This window comes from Cavia porcellus, unplaced genomic scaffold, assembly GCF_034190915.1.
Source record: "Cavia porcellus strain 051 isolate PalLab524CR breed Dunkin Hartley unplaced genomic scaffold, mCavPor4.1 scaffold_23, whole genome shotgun sequence".
NCBI lineage: Eukaryota > Metazoa > Chordata > Mammalia > Rodentia > Caviidae > Cavia > Cavia porcellus.
This window is the reverse complement of record NW_026947506.1, coordinates 4800638-4815052: the sequence shown is the minus strand read 5'-3', so window position 1 is coordinate 4815052 and position 14415 is coordinate 4800638. Positions and strand designations below refer to the sequence as shown.

The window sequence follows — 14415 nt, the reverse complement described above, 5'->3', positions numbered from 1 at the left end:
TGATACTCAGTTTTCTTCTTAGAAAAACAAGGATAATATGGTATCATGTGATAGATGACAGGAAAATATACGGTGCTTCCCTAACCACCAGAGTAGATCCTTCTTATCGTCTATTACCCTGAACTGATTTTTTTGTAGTTCTTCTTATTTAAAACGGTTGGAGCAGAAAAGTCCATTGAGGTTGAAAATACAATCTTTGAAAAAAGCCTACCAACCATTTGTGCTAGAACATTCAGTAAAATATAGGACTAAAATTTCCAAAGTAGTCATGACCACAACCACGAAAATTATCTTTTACATCCGTGCAAATGCCCTGATGTTACCTGCCTACCTTTTGAAGTATAATAACAATAGCTCTCACATTGATTGCTTTTGATTTTCTAGGGACTCATGTCTCTAGCAAGTCATCAGTTTATAGTTTGTTTTAGTTTAGCAGTTAAGTTCCTTTACTTTTTTCACGCCTTAGGGTAAAAATTTTTGCAACAATACCAGCAGCTCCTGGTCCTGCGGGCATGGAAGCACCGAAGTGCCCCTGGGCAGCAACCATGCTGGCAGGCACCGTGAGAGGCCTTTGCCCTGGTTTCCTGCACCCTTGAACTCTCCACTCCTTTCTGTGAGCAGCAGCATTGCGTCCTTGAGAAAATCATTGCAGCACAAAAGAAAAAGGCTTCTGACTGTCAACAGCCTGAGTTCTGGAGATTTCAAGCTGCAGCACAAGGCAAAAGACTTGGGTCGCTGACTACGCCTTTAGCGTAGATTGAGATTCTCCAATCCAGGAGAAGGAAGGGAGGGAGCCCGAGCCCACCAGAGCGGGCGAGCCTTGAGGGGAGAAATGACAGACTCTACACTGGGTGGTGAAACCCAGGGTGCATAATCTATTGACTGGAGGGGTCCACAGAAGCTTCGTGTTTCTCTGACCAGGGCCAACCACCCATCTTCCCAGATTCTGCACAGCGGGCTCCTGTTGATGCTGGTCTGGGTGGGCCAAGGTGCTTTTGCACAGCGTCTGGTAATGTGCAGAGCTGCTCTCCATCCTGGGAGCTTGGCAGGAGTCAGATATCAAAAGGAGATGAAGAATGGGCACAGGGATTAAGTCCTTCGGTCCTTAAGTCAGGAGGTGAAGAGCCTTGTTCTGCTGACCGGGTTAGAGCACAGTGCTGGTCCAGAAGAGAAAGGGTGACCCCTCTAGCTCTGCTCTCCTTTTCCAGCTCCCCAAAATTCCACTTGATCTCACATGCTCTATGGTGCCCAACGACAATCCCAAAAGAAGGTTTCTGAAATATTTTTAGATCCTGTGGCATTTGCGAGCTCTCCTCCAGTGACCTTATCAAAACAACACTCACTGGTATCTAAAAGTCGCCTGGTATTTCTTTTTAAAATCTTCTGGTCCCCTGACTGAACCTGGCTGAGTTCTAGGACAGTATGCAGGGCAGACGCTCCCTGGCTGCCACACACAGGTGGCATCTGGCTGCATCCTGCTATATCAAGAACCAAACCATCAGGTCCACAGCCTCTACACTTGTGGGTACACAGGGACAGTGACGGTGAAGGGGCAGAGAGGCTTCATTGTGCAAATCTGGGCACCCACCTTCCCCGAAATTTCTCCCACACCAGCACCAAACAAGCTGCTCTTTATTGCCTGAGGCTTTCAGGGGTGCAGGTGGTGAAAGATTAAGCTGCAAATAGCTTAATTCATTATTCTTAACCAGTGATCTGTTAAAAAGCTGGAATGGTGCCTTGTCTCCCCAGAACACAGAGATGCCTGTGAGTCTAGGCTGTGGCTATGCCTGTGGTTTGGGGTTTGTTCTGCTTTCATTGTGAGCTGAACCTCCAACAATCCCCGCACCCTGGGTGGTTGCTACTGATTTATGCTGGCTGCAAAACACCAGAATGAGGGAGCAGAGTGAAGGAGGAGGCAGAGGCATACTAATGCCAGGCCTGGGGTGTTGCTGTCATAGGGAATAAAGCTCAGAATGCAGACTTGGCTGAGCTCCTGTGAACCGGACCACAATTAGCTGATTCACTCGTAGGCTTCGGGAGGTTTATGTGCTCTCTGCACTGCTGGATTGGCCTTTGTCCTTGTGGTGACTATGGAGCCCTGTGAAGATGCCTCTAAGAGCAGCTCCTCCCGCAACCCACCGTCTTCTGATTTCCAGGGCTCTTGTTACCTTTTACCACTGCAAGGATCATGCCGTTTCCGCAGTGCATGTTCAATTTGGCCCCTCAAAATGTACCAGAGAAGAGAAGGAAACCTCTGTACCCTGTTACACAGTGCCACAACTTCAGGCACCGTGCAACCCACCCACGCACTCCTGGCTGGCCTTCAACCCTCAGCCCAGGGGACACTCAGCTGGGACCCTCAGCTGCCTGTGAGGCCACTGTGGGCTCCGCGCAGGTGCCCCAGCTCGGGGACCTTGCAGACCCCTCCACCGCCGCCACTGCATTTATTCAGTTTTGTTGTGACTCATTTAGAAACATCTTTCCCACTGCAGCCAACATCAGGACAAGGAAAAGGGTCAGGGAGCTTTGCATCTTTGCAGACTGTAAGCAGAAGCAGTATTTGTCCAGCCAAACATGATTCGGTGTGAACTGCAGAGTCAGAAACCCCTCCTGACCTTGCACAGTTATCTGACTGCCTCTGTCCCAACTGCCACCAAGATCCTCCAATTCCAAAATTAATGTATTCTGAAATAATTGTCCTAATTTCCCAGCATGAACAATACCGGTACCCATTGTCATGTTTTGACAAGTGACATCAACATAACTTGGTGGGACACAGGAGTGGCTCAGAGCCACGTGGTCAGCAAGTGGCCTGCTGACCGCTGAAGGTCAATATTGTTTAAACAAGAGCCATGCCCATCTCTTAATCTTTTGGAAACAGCAGAGACACATGGACGTCATTCGAAACATATCCAGATGCTTTCCAGCATGGTACTTTGTAACCTTTTGATCCAAGCATCAACATTCTGTATCCAACTCAGTAAACACGAAACAAAATTTTAATGAAACCTATGTACCCTTATTACTTACAACAAGCCCTTTGCTAGCTTTTCTGTCCACTATCATCAACGTCTTTTATTCTTTTAAAAGGAAAATCAATTGTAAATTCAAAAGAGTCCATATTTGAGTTCTGTCAGTATCAGTTGTCTGATTCTGACCACTGGAAATATTATCAGAGGAACGCTGGATGAGCTGTATAAGAAGTCTCCAGTTAATTTTTAACATCACATTGTTACTTTTAAACTAACTTCTAAAAAGACTCAAAAAACGTAGGGATTGGGAATGCAGAATTGTCTTTATCCTCTACTAATGACTTCCTGAATGATGTTGTCAATAGTGATCCTTCAAAGTAACTTTGTATGTGCCAATCTACGTATTCATTATATCCAGAAGCAACCAGCTTCCACAAAATTGCATAAACAACAAAAATTAAACAAGTGACTTTATAAGTATGCCGAAAAGACAAGGGTAGAAAAATGATACCAAAAAACTAATTTATAAGACATTATGGAAATTAAAAGTTCTTGAAATACTGAATTTTAATGTGCTCTGTGTCATTTTTATTATTTGATTCATGTATGAATTTAATTCTATTCTTATCATAAAATTTAACTGGTTTAAGGAGAACCTGATAAAATAATCCAAGTTCAGCAGGGCACCTAAAACAGAGACAATCCCTAATGAATGTCTCCAAGGAAGGAAGAACAGAGCAGAAGCAGCCGTGATGCACCACGCCCCACACAGCTGCTGGCCAGGGATGCTCTTAAGTTTTCAAGAAGTTGTGATCTGCTTCAACCAGTGGGAAAGTTGATGGGTCAGTGTTTGTGTCAGCTAGGCTTCCTTCCCACATCCATCTACCCCGGACTATAAATTCCATGAGAACAGAGTTCTGTGTGGGTTTAGCACACAGTAGGCTTAATTAAATATGTGTTTCATTAATTAATACACGTTCACCTCTAAAAACCCGAAAAGAATCTCAGCAAGCGTCTCACACACTGTCAACGTCCCGGTGAAATATGCCCAAATGCGATTTGTCACAACCCTTTTGGAAAATAATTTTGTGTGATGCTTTCCAAGTGTACCTTTTGAACTCATAATTTTACGTTAAACAAATAAACTTGCAGCACCTACACAAAAGATTATGCACAGATGTTTCTTGTCTCATTATTTGTAATGCTGAAAAATTATGAACAGCATAAATAACCAACAGTGGTTAAGTAAATTAAGGTTGGCATCTAAGTGGAATATTATTTCACTACTTTAATTATGTGTGCAATAACTTTGGGCAATGTTTCTTTTCTAATGTTTATGATAAAGCAGTATATAAAATTATTCAGACAGCATAAAATTAGCTTTGTTAAAAAGCATATAGCGAAACAGACAAAACTGAAAGAAATAATAACCATTATAATGATAACAATGATAATAATATTAGTGATAACACAGTAAGTGCTTAATATATTCATGCATTGTTATGCTTTACATACAGCAATTCATTCGATGCTCATTTAAACCCTCTTAGATTACTGTTACCTGCATCTTTAAAATGAGGAAAATAAGTCTCAGAAGGATCTCACCAAAACTATCAAGGATGTTCAAAGACATAGCATATGATTCCTGGATGATGGGGTGACGGGGATTATTTCCTACTTCCTAGTTCCTGTAATATCATGCATAACTTTGATAAATCCAAAATATCATCTTAAAAAAGCCTTGTTGGGCAAAACTTCAACTCCCTAAATTCTTATTAACTATAGAACTCAGAAACGGTTCTCATCTGGGACAATATTTATACCAAAACAGTGGTGGAAGCAGAAATAAGGATCGTGAAATTATGAATATTTCACGTACTTAATGCTTTGTCTCCCAGAAACGATAATCACAAGTGGGAAGACTACCCAGTTGTGTTCGAAAATTACGCTAAGGGCATTATGCTTAATGGAAGCCTCCATCCTGCTATGCAGCCGTATTTGACAACGAACAGGATGAGGTGGGAGTCACACAGTTTGGATCAGATGATTCTTAAGGAAGTAGAGGATCTGAAACAGTGCAGTCGAATCGCAACTTCAGGTATTTAAGGTGTGCAGGTGGAGGTAGCACCCCTCTGGGTCTCCTCCAGCCGGTGCTGCAAGTTGAGAGGGCAAATGTCAGGCTGCGTGAGGACACGGGTGAGCCATCTCTGATCACCTGTGTGTACACTGTCGGCATAGCTGGCCTCTGTCTGAAGGAATTTGACCACCACCATCCCAGGCTGGACAGAGACCCCTCTGGCCGCCCCTCCCACCTCAGGTGCACCTGGGACTCAGAACAGGATCAGCCCAGCTTGTGAGGGCAGCCTCCGCCCCCTGCACTGTCCAAGTCTCACGCTCAGCAACGGTGACCCCGTGCTCTTGCAAGCCTCGCCCTCGGCAGAGAGCCACAGCCCCACTCACTGAACTTCCCCTCGTCACCCCACAGAAAAGACTTCAGAGCCCAGACAAGAGGATCAGGGCTGGCCTCAGGACCAGAGTGGTTCCCCTCAGGTTTACTCTGAAATAAATCCTGCTTTGTTTCTTTTCCTTACTAACATTGTCCAGAATGCTCCAAGTGGTATCTGTAATTGTCTGAGTATAAAAGTCATCACTGTGTTACATTAGATGTTAGACAATAGAGAGGGATCATTCTGGGGGGGGGTACATCCTAGATCAGTGACATAGAAACTTCTAGAGACCAGTGCCCAGACTGCAACCCCAACTACTTATTCATGGCGAAGTGCCAGCACTTCAATTACACCCGAATGCTGAGGTTTCAGTTTAGAAAAAACAACTCGTACATCATCATCTTTTGTCTTAAATGGAAAACAAATTATGTGCACCGGAGGTTCACTGCCACTGTTCTACATGAATGGTGGGGTGCACCCTGCCAGAGAACCTTTGTCTGGGAGCCTAGAAAATGTGCTCCTGGGGGTGGAGAGCGCTTGAAGCCTATGATGATCAGAAGTGCCCGGGCAGTGTGGAGATGGGGTGTGGCACTGAGTGTCACAATGTGGCCAGTCATAAGCTCTCCCTTGTCTGGACTCCGCAGACCCATGCCCACGATGCACAGAGGATGAAGTTAAAATCAGTAAAAGTCCTGAAAGGGTATCCCCGAAATCTCCTTAAGGATCTCAAAGGAGACTGCACCGTGCAGATTGCGACTCACCAAGGCTGATCCTGGGAAAGGCAGGTGATGGCGGAGAAGAAATTCAAGGTAAAAATAAGGCGGCCCTGCATTGAAGCACCCCAAGGTGTCACCAAATAAATTTTCCTGGGATGAAAAAGTTATGGGCCAAAGACAAGAGGAAAAATATTAACACAGTGTGGAGACAGGCTGGATGATTCTCCCAACACACAAGAACCGCTTTGAAGTTACTGTCCTAACTGGGGCTATTTGGGAGAAAAGCTTCCAGTGAATCCCCAGAGAAAGACTGTAAGGAAAACGGCCTGATAATTGTGGTCCTGTTATTCCTCAAACTGGATGAGAATGTGCGGCTTTCACAAACAATGGCGGCCGCAGTAATTACACGGTAACCAGAATAAGGAAATTAATATAAAGAGATGACAAGCACAAATAGTAACAAAATGCCAGCTACACACTCATAAATAAGGCACTCAGTGGAGGGAGGAATAAAATTAAGATGGAACAATATAAAAACAAAGAATTAACGATATAAAAAGCACAGAGGGACAATAATCTCTTGTTTGGGTGAATGTTTTAGAACAAGACAACACATGGTCAAAAGCATATCAGGATAATTCAGAGGGTATCACAGTGCTCAAGGTAACATCAGATGACGTAGGCTTGCTCTCGCAAAGATATGCTAAAGGCAGAGAAATGGAGGGCAGAGACCCACACTTGGCACCACTCCTGGGCACAGACTTACAGTGGGAGGGTGACCCGGAGGACCCACGAGCCGGGTAATTGTGGGGGATGAGGTGTCACTTTGTAGGCCCAACCCCCTCTAACCTGCAATTTACAATAGCCGCCCTGGTATGCGAGAAGGAGGTAGAACGGGAATGCCTGTTCTCAGTGAGCCCTCACCCTCTGGAATCCATACTGTGAGCTGGCTTTGTTTTGCAGAAGTCTTGAGGAAGTGGCTGGCCACCCTTTGTGACACTAACAGCAGACAAATTAACAACATTCTTGAGCTAATGAATTTCTTCCTGGGCTAGAGAAGTTGTGAGAACTGGTTGTGATTATTTACTTCACTTAGATAGTTTTAGAATAAACATTGTAGTCTGTCACGTTGTAGCTTGCCACAAAGAATGCCTTTTCACTACTTAATTATCTGGGCTCTGTGAATTGATCGGGTTTACTATATATGAATCCTAAAATAAAGATTGTGCGTACAGTGCAGTGCAGTGCAGTGTAACGCGGTGCAGACAGCAAAGGTGTCTCTCCTGTCTTTCTTTTCCAAGCGCTGTACCCCCCGTGTCCCGACAAGGCGTGCGTGTTTACCTTGCCCGGAGTTCAGAGTGCTCTAGACACTCACGACAAGTGGCGCCCGAATTCAGGGACTCCGAAGGTCGCTTAGGAAGGTAAGTATAATTTTATTACGGGGAAATGGAACAATCTGCTTCCTCTCCTTTCTTAAAAATTCTTAAACATTTATTATCTATATATGGCATATCGCTCAGGTCAGCTGACTTGGATATGTGTATTGATACAATTAAAGAATATAATCCTTGGTTTCCAGATGAAGGAACTTTGGATGTAGAAGTATGGAGGAAGGCAAGGGTTAGTATAGAAAGGGCTATGCAACAGGAGGAAAAGATTCCTTTACGTTTTTGGGCTATTTGGTCGGTTGTGTACTCTTTATTAAAAGCTATGGAAGATGAACATATTGTAGAAAATCTTCAACTAGAAATTAAGCCAGTTATTCAGGAATTGCCCCTCACAGAGGAGGAGCAGAATGTAGTTCAAAATGACGCTATCGCTTTAAGTAGTGAAAAGGCGTCCAAACTAAAAGTAAAATCCACTACAGCCGACTCAGCTTTAGCTGCCGCAGCAATATCAAATTATGACAATCGCCCAATTTTACAGGCTATACAACATTTAACACAAGAGGTGAAACAACTCTCCGTTAAGCAAAACCCGCCTGTAGTTCCCTCTGCACCTCCTCCATCTAACCCTAATTGGAGTAAAGCCAAGCTAGCTTTGGCTGATCTACCAAAATTAGGGGATTCTGATGAGGAAAAGCCTGCCTTTGCTTTCCCTGTAATCAGGCCTCAGCCAATAGATGGAGAGGCAGTTCCCCCTAGATGGGAAGCATTTAATATGGATGATTTAGCAAAATTAAAAAAGGCTGTAACCCTTTATGGCCCTCAGGCTCATTACACTAGAGAATTAATAACATCGGTAGCAGATCACTATGGTAATCTTGCTCCTTATGATTGGAAAGCCTTGGCCAAAATTCTTTTAAAGGAGCCAGAATATTTACAGTGGCACATGTGGTTTATGGAAGGTTGTGCGAAAAAGGCAAGACAAAAATGCTAATATAGTGATAGAAATGTTTTAAAAGATATTTTAAAAACTTTACCTCAATATTTTTCTCCGTTTGGACTTGTAATAGCACAGGATAAAATTCAAAAGGAAGAAGTTAGTCATTATTTGGGATATATTCTTACTAGACAAAAGGTGATTCCACAAAAAATGTCTATTAGGAGAGATAAGTTATCCACTTTAAATGATTTTCAAAAATTATTAGGGGATATTAATTGGCTTCGTCCCACACTAGGTATCCCTACCCATGCATTACAACATTTGTTTGCTACTCTACAGGGCTCTTCAGATCCATCCAGCCCTCGTTCTTTAACAACAAAAGCCGAGCAAGAATTACAGTTTGTAGAACAACGAATTAAGGATGCATTTTTAATTAGGATTGATCCTAAATTGCCTCTAACTTTATATATTATTAATACTTTTCAATATCCCTCTGCAGTTTTAGGTCAAAATGCTATGCCAGTAGAATGGGTATTCACTAAAACTAAGCAATCTAAAAATGTTATGCCTTATATTGACATGGTTGCAGCTTTAATTATAAATGGTAGAGCTCGTTCTATAACTTTGATAGGAGAAGATATAAACAATATAGTTATCCCTTTAACTAAGGAACAATGGGAATATTTGTTGTCAATTACTGAAACCTTACAAATTGCTTTAGCAGATTTCATGGGAACTTTTTCATATCATTTTCCTAAAAGTAAATTATGGGATTTTTTTAGACGTCAACAATTTGTGGTTAATACCTTATTAGCTGTACAGCCAATTCCACAAGCTTTGACTATATTTACAGATGGATCTAAAAATAAAGCTGCATATTGGACTCAAAAATCTTACTGGGTACGTCAGACAAATTTTAACTCTGTACAACAAAATGAACTTTTTGCTATATTACAAGTGTTTTTAGATTTTCATAACCAACCTATTAATATTATAGCCGATTCGGCCTATTCTGTTGGAGTAGTGACAAATATCTATTCAGCTGTGTTATATTCTAATAAGCCTGCTTTATTGTCTTTATTTCAAAATTTACAAATACATGTTCAAAAAAGAAATCATTCTTATTTTATTACTCATTTACGTTCTCATTCTCAGTTACCCGGACCATTAGTATCAGGTAACAATGCAGTGGATTCCTTAGTTATGTTCACCACACCCGTTGAAGAACATCAATTTAATCATGCAAATGCAGGACATTTGCATCTTAAATATAAGATACCTTTTACAAAAGCTAAACAGATTGTAAAAGCCTGCCCTATTTGTAGACCATTACATTTAAGAATTATTCCCGCAGGTGTCAACCCTCGAGGAACTCAACCTAATGAATTATGGCAAATGGATATTACACATGTACCTTCTTTTGGTCGGCTTTCTTATGTACATGTAGTTATTGATACCTATTCTTCATTTCTATGGGCTACTGCTCAACAGGGAGAATCCACTAAAAATGTTATTGTACATTTATTGGAGACTTTTGCAGTTATGGGAATTCCTTCTAAAATCAAAACAGATAATGGACCTGCTTATACTAGCAAAACATTTAAACAATTTTGCGATCTCCATAATATTATTCATATTACAGGGATTGAATATAACCCCCAGGGTCAAGCTATTGTTGAAAGAGCACATGGCACTCTTAAGTTGCAAATTAAAAAATTAAAAAGGAGGAGTCAGGAGGATATTCAGATACCAATACTGTTTAAATTGCAAAACAGTCCAAAAACATTACTGCATCAAGCATTGTTTATTTTAAATTTTCTCAATTTACCACAAGGTGAAATATTAACTAGAGCTGAAAAACATTTTGAACAGCAACAACAGCCCTTTGTGATTAATGAACCTATTTGGACTAAAACAACTCCAGAGGCTGAATGGGAGAGGGGCACATTGCTCTATAAGGGGAGAGGTTTTGGTTATATCTCCACAGAAAATGGAATTCAGCAGTGGGTCCCTGGACGATGGATCAGGATCCGCGCCTCCAGACCCTGTTCGCCAGCCCCGGAGACAACTCCCCAAGGAACCGGAACCGTGCCTTCAGAAGCGAGCGCGAAACCAGCTAGAGGCTGAGGATGCTGAGCTTGTTCCTATCGCAGCCATGGCCAGATTAAAGCTAAGAAAATCCCGCCGCTCACAGCGACCAAATTTAAATCCCCTCCCTACATGGGGACAATTAAAGAAATTGACCATAGAAGGGCAACGGCTTGTCCTTCAAGCAGGAAAGCCTTTAAACCCTGAAAACTTGTTTTTAGCTTTATGTGCCTTGCTCACTGTTGCGTCGGGGACTGAGGTACCTCCGCATTCGTACTGGGCATATATTCCAAACCCCCCTTTATTAGAACCTGTAAAATGGGGAACTAGTGATATTTTACTTTATACCACACCTAGAGAAATTTTGTCAGCACCGTGGGCTGATTTAACCCCCCACAATCAAGATGATGGGACACTATTCAATTTTACTTATTATGGTAATCAAAGGCCTATTTGCATTGGGGAACCGCCTTGCATCCCTCTGGGATGGCAGTATTGGATTCAACATGGAATAAAAGCAGGCAACAAAAGGACAAGGCTTCAAGCCTTGGCTGCTCAAACCTTTAATGTTACCTGGAAAAATTTAACAGCACCTGATACAAATACATTTCCTGTATGCCCTGAATTCACTTATAAAAATATTTCTTATAATCCCATAATTTGGCAACTATGTATGGGAAAATTTGCTAAAAATATTGATGGGTATATTATTTGGGGACCATTTGGAAAATTCGTTAATGGATGTGCTGAATGGAATGAGACAAGATGTAATCTCTCTGTTGTGTATAGTCTTCCAGATCCAAAGAAAATAACTGACGGAGCTCCTATATTTCAACAAAAGACGGCTCTCTTGTGGTGGGGAGATGGTGGAATCGCTAACCCTGCTGTTGCAGCCGAAGAATACCCTCATCACCTTCAAAATCATATTTGGAAGATCCCAGCCGCTATGCAACCTGTAACCTTGTACAATGTTTCATATTCAGGGACTAGTCGATCTATATCTACTACTTATAATTTTACTAGGTTTAAAATGTATAATATTACTGTTTGTGCACCTCTACCTTATGTCTTTTTAGTGGGAACTTTTAATTTTACACATTTTTCTTGTACTTGTTTAAATTGTCAATTGTTTACATGCTTAAATAGCACACTAAATTTCACTAAGCCTTATACAGTTATGCTGTTACAACAAAAAACTCATATTTGGTTGCCTGTAAATTTAACTCGACCTTGGTCTCAAGACCCGGTAATTTCTGTTACTACTGAATTTTTTAAACATCTGTTAAAACGTACAAAAAGATTTATTGGAATAGTGGTTGCTGTACTGTTAAGTCTGATAACTACAGCCTCTCTAGCAGCAGTCTCAGGAGTAGCTTTACATACCTCTTTGCAAAAAAAACATGTTGTCGAATTATGGCATGAGAATTCTCATGAACTTTGGTTAACTCAGTGGCAAATAAACGCCAAACTACAACAACAAATAGACCTCCTTAAACAAACAGTTGAATGGATGGGTAGAAAAATATTGGCTCTTCAGCATCAAGTGTTTTTAAAATGTGATTGGAATTCAACTACTTTCTGTATAACCCAACGACCTTATAATCAGACAGAACTTGAATGGGAAATGATTAGAATGTATTTAAATGGAAACACCTCTGCCCAGGAGGAAATAGAATCTTTGCATAATCAAATTGACAAGGATTTTGCAAAGCAAAATGATGATGAATCTCTAGCACAATTCGCGCAATTGCTTGCTCAATCTTTGAAAGGATTAGATTCCAAAGGAATCTGGCAGAGCATTACCCACACTTTTAGTGGCATGGGACTTAGTTTAATTATAGTTCTCATTGCCATAGTTCTTGTGTATTTTTACTGCATAAGACGAAATGCTATTAATAACCTGATCTTATGGAAATTATTGTTAAAAAATAAAAAGGAAGGAAGTGTGGGGGATGAGGTGTCACTTTGTAGGCCCAACCCCCTCTAACCTGCAATTTACAATAGCCGCCCTGGTATGCGAGAAGGAGGTAGAACGGGAATGCCTGTTCTCAGTGAGCCCTCACCCTCTGGAATCCATACTGTGAGCTGGCTTTGTTTTGCAGAAGTCTTGAGGAAGTGGCTGGCCACCCTTTGTGACACTAACAGCAGACAAATTAACAACATTCTTGAGCTAATGAATTTCTTCCTGGGCTAGAGAAGTTGTGAGAACTGGTTGTGATTATTTACTTCACTTAGATAGTTTTAGAATAAACATTGTAGTCTGTCACGTTGTAGCTTGCCACAAAGAATGCCTTTTCACTACTTAATTATCTGGGCTCTGTGAATTGATCGGGTTTACTATATATGAATCCTAAAATAAAGATTGTGCGTACAGTGCAGTGCAGTGCAGTGTAACGCGGTGCAGACAGCAAAGGTGTCTCTCCTGTCTTTCTTTTCCAAGCGCTGTACCCCCCGTGTCCCGACAAGGCGTGCGTGTTTACCTTGCCCGGAGTTCAGAGTGCTCTAGACACTCACGACAGGGTAATGACAGAGCGGCGTACTCCACACTCCACCTCTTAGAATCTCTTTCCTACTTTAGAGGGGAACTAGAGGCTAAAATTGGAAGCATTTCCACATGGCTTTTGCATTTCAAATGTTTTAAGCTCTTCCTCCTGTCTTGACATAACTCAATTCCACAAAAAATATATTCAAGCGTCAAGAGAGGATCAGAACCCAACATCCCGAATGACTTCTACTCCAACAGGGACATTTCAGAGGTCTACTACAGTATGCAGAGTCCAGCTTACTGGAAGCCCAGACAGTCTTGTGGCTGTCCTCTAACAACTTTTTCTGTCATCACACCTCTGGCCCCACTGTAGCTGACCTGGAACTTGGGCTTCCCTCACTATTGGATCGCCCTGGCTCTGTGTCTCACACAGCAGGGTCTGCATGGAGTAAGCACCACCCAAGCCGCTCTCCAGAGCCTGCATGTCCTACGATCTGCAGACATGGGTGCCAGAGTCCAGGTCTTGTGTCTTCCATTACTGACTAGGACAGCAGTAAACCCAGGCTCAAGCACGAGGAGCATGTGCTTCCTGATCATTCCAGGACACACGTGCAGGTCAGAGATCAGGGTGTGCACTGAGTGTGTGGAAAGAAGCACTCTAGATTAGGCGCGCTCTGCAAATTGTGGTGCACAACCCTTAGCGGATCGTGCCGATCAGAACCTTTGGGGGAAAAGAAGTCAAGCGAATGATACTGCATATGAAATGGTGCATTGCATGTGGTAAAAATCAGTGCTGCTTTATCCGAGTTTTGTTTCAGGTCTGGTGCCTGTGCGTGTTCTGAGTCAAACACAAAATGTAGCTCTTACCACAAATCATGGCGAAAAGAGAGGCAGACCCGTTCCTGAGGGAGCACCCTCACCCTCTGGCTGCTCCTTCCCCGCCTCCCAGCTGGGGTTACCAGGTCTCAGTTAATTAAGCTCGCGCTGGCTCTTTTCCTAAGCAAGGTTCTACCCACTGGGAGAGAGAGGGTACCTGGACCTGCTCTAGTTCATGCTCATCTCTGACCCAAGCATGGCTGGTGTAAAGAAATCACACGAGCCAAAGGCCTGACTGTCTTCAATCAGGCAGGTTCTCCAAGGAGTGTGTGGGTAAATGGGCAGCAAACTCTGAGGGCTCCAAGGACCTACTTTTTATTACAAGGAAGAATCATTTGATGACTTGGGAGTGACTGAAACTCAGAAAATCGAAGTTCTTCAGAAATATGGAATGTGAATTAGGATGTGAATTCTCTTCCTAAAAACCGGTTTCATATTGCGATTGCTTTGCAAAGGAAAGACATGCAAAGCCCTAGAATTACTCCAGCGGGTATTAGCACCCAGGA

At 42.4% G+C, this 14415-nt stretch overlaps 1 protein-coding gene across 1 annotated transcript; it reads left to right on the top strand.

The window, feature by feature from the left end:
- The first annotated feature begins 6943 nt into the window (after positions 1 to 6943).
- LOC134472411 (endogenous retrovirus group K member 13-1 Env polyprotein-like) lies at positions 6944 to 12960 on the top strand. The gene is made up of 2 exons (XM_063233723.1): positions 6944 to 7556; positions 10448 to 12960. Exon 2 carries the CDS (start codon positions 10451 to 10453, stop codon positions 12533 to 12535), a length of 2085 nt encoding a protein of 694 aa, XP_063089793.1. The 5' UTR covers positions 6944 to 7556; positions 10448 to 10450; the 3' UTR covers positions 12536 to 12960.
- The last annotated feature ends 1455 nt before the right edge of the window (positions 12961 to 14415 follow it).

What these genes read in the sequence shown, in the direction of transcription:
- LOC134472411 (XM_063233723.1), top strand. Translation starts at nt 10,451, where the DNA reads ATGGAATTCAGCAGTGGGTCCCTGGACGATGGATCAGGATCCGCGCCT.